General features: G+C 60.7%; 1 protein-coding gene across 1 annotated transcript; it reads right to left on the reverse strand.

Annotated features, from left to right (window-relative positions):
- Positions 1-616: 616 nt before the first annotated feature.
- FOXI2 (forkhead box I2) lies at positions 617-4,349 on the reverse strand. The gene is made up of 2 exons (XM_045191317.3): positions 3,742-4,349; positions 617-3,171 (listed from the first exon to the last, which is right to left on the reverse strand). Exons 1-2 carry the CDS (start codon positions 4,298-4,300, stop codon positions 2,729-2,731), a joined length of 1,002 nt encoding a protein of 333 aa, XP_045047252.2. The 5' UTR covers positions 4,301-4,349; the 3' UTR covers positions 617-2,728.
- Positions 4,350-4,734: the final 385 nt, after the last annotated feature.

Here is a 4,734-nt window from a genome sequence, read left to right on the forward strand (position 1 = left end):
AATGTTTTGTCTCTGCATGGGGTGCCCTTTCTCCCGGTGACTAGTATGTTTCCAGGGGAGATTATACCTCCTTTTATTATGATGCTGTTTGGTTTTCAATCGCTTGAAAATCTCCACCATTGTTTGGCCACAGACATAAGTCCCAGTAACCTGGCATTCTGCCAAGTGTCATGGCCGTTCCCCCATGAAGGTGCAAAACACCTCGTTTCCACGTCTGAAACGTCTCGGCACCACTGAAGTGCTTTCCAGATTGAGATGGATTATTGCAGTGCCGAACCATCACACGCCTCTAACAGCCCAAGTTGGCACTTGTTTGTAAAGGCTTATGCTGGTTTCAAAAGCGGGTTGGGCTTTTCTAAGGCTTCGCTATTTCCAATACAAGGGGACAGAGAGGTGGAGAAGAGGGGGCCTGGGTGCCATGACGGGGCTCCAAGTCCCCAGTGAGGATCCCAGCCTCACTTGGGCAGCGGCACCCTCCCCACCCCCGGGGCTGACCCACCAGAGCGGGTCCCCCATGTGCCCATGTGCAGCCTGCTTTTGCAACTACGGTCAAGTTCACAGAGCCCCTGCTGGAAGAAATTATTTTAATGAGATTCTTGTTACAACGTGTTTTGCTCTGATTTATTATTTTGATTTTAGCCCACTCTCTTTGCTCTGGGAAAATATTCCTTTGGGACAATGAGAAGTGGTTCTGAAGGTGACTGTGCCAGCTCCCGCCTCTCTCCTGCGAAAACACGCCCAGACACAGGGACCGTCACGGAGAGGACCGGTTCCGAGTCCCAAACACTCCCCACCGCTACCTGTCTTATCCACGCACCGCTCACCGCGGTTCTGTTCGGTTCCTGTTAACGGTTTAAAGCCTGAGTGGACGAACAGTCATTAAACCACAAAAATGGATTTTTAGTCAAACAAACAAAAGTGGGAAAACACTTTGGAAAAGTTCTTTTTTTCTCTATGTTAACAGAAAACCCGTTGTCGGAACACAGAAACCCCTTCGCGCAGGTTTTTCCAGCCCTCACGCGGCTTCGATACAAAATGCTCACACACACACACACATTTGTCAGCCCGGTTCCTGAAGGTTCTGTTCATTGTCAAAGTGGACATCGCATTTTTCCAATATCGTCACACTAATTTAAAAAAGTAATTTCTCTCCCGGGTTCCTGCAAACGCAGAGTCTAAACTGGGGGTGTGGGAAGTAGGGGTGGGGTTTTGTCATGTACGGAACAGAACGGTACGCACATCCCAGCCTCGGCTACTGGCGTTTTTTTTTTAGCACTTTAGTTTATTAAAATAGGCTCCAAGAAAAATTCTTTCATTTAGAAGGTCAAGATTTCCTTTTCTTTTTCTGGCCTGCGTTAATCCCATTACATTCGGGAAGCGTTTCCCCCAGAGAGATTTGGGGTTGGCTGTAAGTTTGGCTGGGCAGCCTGCGACTCCCAACAGAACAGGCAGCAGCAAGATGAGATGTTGAGGGGTTAGGGACTCTCTGGGTGCCCCAGGAACTCAGGGAGACAGGACCTGGGGCCAGACTCACCCCAGTGCTTGCCTGGTTCCCGGCAGGCCTTACCTTCCCCCCACCCCCACCCTGATAGGGTCTCTCTCTCTCTCTCTCACTCACACACACACAGACCCCACGGTCCATCAGCTCAGGCCCCTGAACCTGCTGTCCTCTCCTCCAGGTTCACAGTGTCCTCCCTGGTCTCTTCTGCAGCAAGCCCTGCTCTCCGGTGCAGGCAAGGGGAATACCCCTGCCTGGTGCCCCAAGCTCCTGCAGGCACCAGAAGGGCAGGGGCGGCTGCAGCGTGTGGTGGGGGCAGCTGCCAGAGACTTGGGGAACACCAAGGTCAACCAAAATGCCACCTCCTAATGGCTCCCAAGATAAACTTCCTGGGGATGAGGGGGCTTAAATTTGCCCAGCTCTGTCCAAATGAAGGGCCAGAGAGGAGAGAGGGACACCAGGGTAGCCTCAGGCCACCTCCCCTGAGCCTGTGTGAGTGCAGGGGGGGGGGGTTTGGCAAACGAGAGCCCATCCCGGAACTCTGGGGAGCTGGCATTGCTCCTGTGGTCCCCAGAGGCGCCGAAGGGACAGGGTCAGTGAAACCAGGGCTGAGTGACAGGGAATGGGGCTGGGATCCCCAGGGTTCGCTGCCTGCCTGGCAGCCTTCTCCCTTCCCCATGGGTGGTCCCAGCCATTGGAAAGTCCCTCTGAAACAGGCCTAGGCCCACCAGTGCCAGATGTCCCTCACTGCATGTCCCAGGTGTCCCAGGCATCCCAGGCGAGTGGGGAGGAAAGAAGCCACTGGGCAGCCAGGCAGGGCCGGAGGAGGGAATCTCTGTAGATGGGGTCCCGACTGCCCTCCCACAAGCACGAAGAACAAGGCTCTTTGGGATCCCCCAGCTCCCCTCAAAAAGCTGGGGCTGAGAGCCAGCTCTGGTGCCTTTAAGGTGGACCCCTATCCCCACCCTGGGAGAGCATGGATCTCAGGCCTGAGAACTGAAAAGGCTGGAGGAGGGAGCAGGCAGAGCCCACTTGCCCCACGACAGGTCTCCTGGGTGAGGGCAGGCGAGGGCCGGGCTACCTCAGCACTGTCCCCACTGGGGCGCTGCGGGTCCTGGTCCCTGCGGGCCCTGATTGGTCAGCACGCGGGGCCTTCCTCAGGGGAGGACAGGCGCTTCCTTCAGCTCAGCGCCTCTGCAGAGGGCACTGGGGGCGATCTGCCGGCTCCCTTCAAACTTCGGTCCCTTCCCGACTGTAGACGAAGTGGCCCACACAGAAGCTGGTGGGCGCGGTCTGATGGCCCCCGGGGAAGCCGGGCGCAGGGCCAGGGGATCGGCGGCCGGTAGCAGCCCCCGTCGCTGCTCTCCCGAAAGAAAAGTCGCCCGCTAGCCCCCCGGGGAAGGAGCCCAGGCCGCCAGCCAGGGCGCCCATGGCCGAAGTGAAACTGGAGAAGCAGGAGGCAGCCTCGGGCGCGGGCGGGGACGGCGAGGCCTGCAGGTCCGGGGACCCCGCGCCCAGGGCATCCAGCTCCGGCGCCAGGGCTCCCCCGGGGCTCCGGGCTCCCGAGAGGGCGGCGGCACTCGCCTCCCCTCTCCTCTTCCTCTTCCTTCGGAAGTTCCCGTTGTCGAACATCTTCTCACAGTTGGGGTCCAGGGTCCAGTAATTGCCTTTGCCTGCGGAGGAAGGAAGAGCCCAGCTCAGAAGATCCGGGGTTTGAGGGGCCATGGTGCGAACGTGAGACCTGGGGGTCAACTTCGGAAAACTCCCCCACCGGCCGCAGCTTGAGCCCTCCCCCTCCCCCTCCCCCAACCTTGGGGTGGCGCTTTGTACTGGAACGAAGGGGCCTCCATGGACATCCAAACCAGGAAGAATTTGGCCTCGCTTCCCAAAGCGGCACCTTCTTCGCCCTCCCAGTCCTTGGGGGAGGCACCGTCTGCCCCCTTTTACAGAGAGGACCCCAAGGCCCAGCAAAGTCCCTCCGGAGAGGCTGAGCCACGACTGCACGCAGACATTTAGAGACGCGTGGAGGACCGGAGCCGAAATCAGGGCCTGCGGGGGTTCTGTTGCTTCTGCGAGCCCTCCGCCGGCAAGAGCGTCTCCCCCTCCCGCCCCTCCCTGCCTCAGTGACCCCAGCTGTACAAGCGAGGGCCGGGCCGTCCAAGCCTTCCCTATCTCTCCAGGACCAGCAGCCCAGCTGTGGGAATCCGCGGAGTCGGACTGGGGATCCGCGCGCCCCCGGTTACCTGGGTCGTTCTCGTCTCGGGGCACCTTCTTGAAGCAATCGTTGAGCGACAGGTTGTGGCGGATGGAGTTCTGCCAGCCCGCCTTGCTGCGCTTGTAGAAGGGGAAGTTGCCGGCCACGTACTGGTAGATCTGGCTGAGCGTCAACTTCCGCAGCGGCGCGCTCTGGATGGCCATGGCGATGAGCGCGGAGTATGAGTAGGGAGGACGCACGAGCCTCAGCAGCTCCTGCTGCCCCGAGAGGCTCAACCAGGCCAGGTCTGCGCCAGCCAGGCTGCCCATGGCGCCAAGGAGCGGGCCCGGGGCCGCGTAGCCGGGGGGTGCATAGGGGGACGGAGGCCCAGGGCCCGGTGCAAAGTGCGCGGGGCTGAGTCCCGGCGCATTCAACCACAGGCGCGCACCACTGCCCGTAGTGTCCAGGTCACCGCGCCCGTAGCCCGCAGGGTTCGAGGCTGCCCGGGCCTGGCTGTGCGGAGCCGGGCAGACGCCCAAGCCGTCGCAGTAAGTGGCCATGTCCAGCTGCTCCCGGGCCTGGCCGGGCGGCTCTGCCCCGAAGCTCATGGGCGCTCCATCCACGGCGGCCGCTGGCAGCTCTCAATGCGGCCCAGCAGGCCCCGCCTGCTGCCCTTTAAATGCCGTCGGGGTCGAGCCCCAGGTGAGAGTCGGTGTGGAGCCTCCTCCCACCCCTGCGTTGCAAGAGTGACGTATTCGTCCCCGCCCCGGGGTCAGCTTTCCGCCCCGCCCTAGTCCCCCGACAAGCTTCTGGCCGCCCCAGTATCTCTGCCACCCTGGGCCTCCTGTGCCGGGAGCCCAGTCGTTCTCTACTTTTGCCACGGGCACCCTGGGTCCCCAGAGGTCCCACGGATCCCAGCCTCTTCAAACCTGCAGCCCGGGTTGCCGGAGGCCTCCAGGCAGGTACCACATCTCCCGAAGTCCAGTGTGCAGCCCCACTGTTCTCCCACAGGGGACCCTGCCCTTGAGGAATCGCCCAGGAG

Source organism: Desmodus rotundus, chromosome 4, assembly GCF_022682495.2.
Source record: "Desmodus rotundus isolate HL8 chromosome 4, HLdesRot8A.1, whole genome shotgun sequence".
In the NCBI taxonomy this organism is placed as follows: Eukaryota; Metazoa; Chordata; class Mammalia; order Chiroptera; family Phyllostomidae; genus Desmodus; species Desmodus rotundus.

Bases quoted from the DNA above. Each gene is read 5' to 3' on its own strand.
- FOXI2 (XM_045191317.3), bottom strand. From the start codon at position 4,300: ATGAGCTTCGGGGCAGAGCCGCCCGGCCAGGCCCGGGAGCAGCTGGAC. The intron at 3,172-3,741 runs GTAACCGGGGGC...CTTCCTCCGCAG, and splicing joins CCGAGACGAGAACGACCCAG to GCAAAGGCAATTACTGGACC.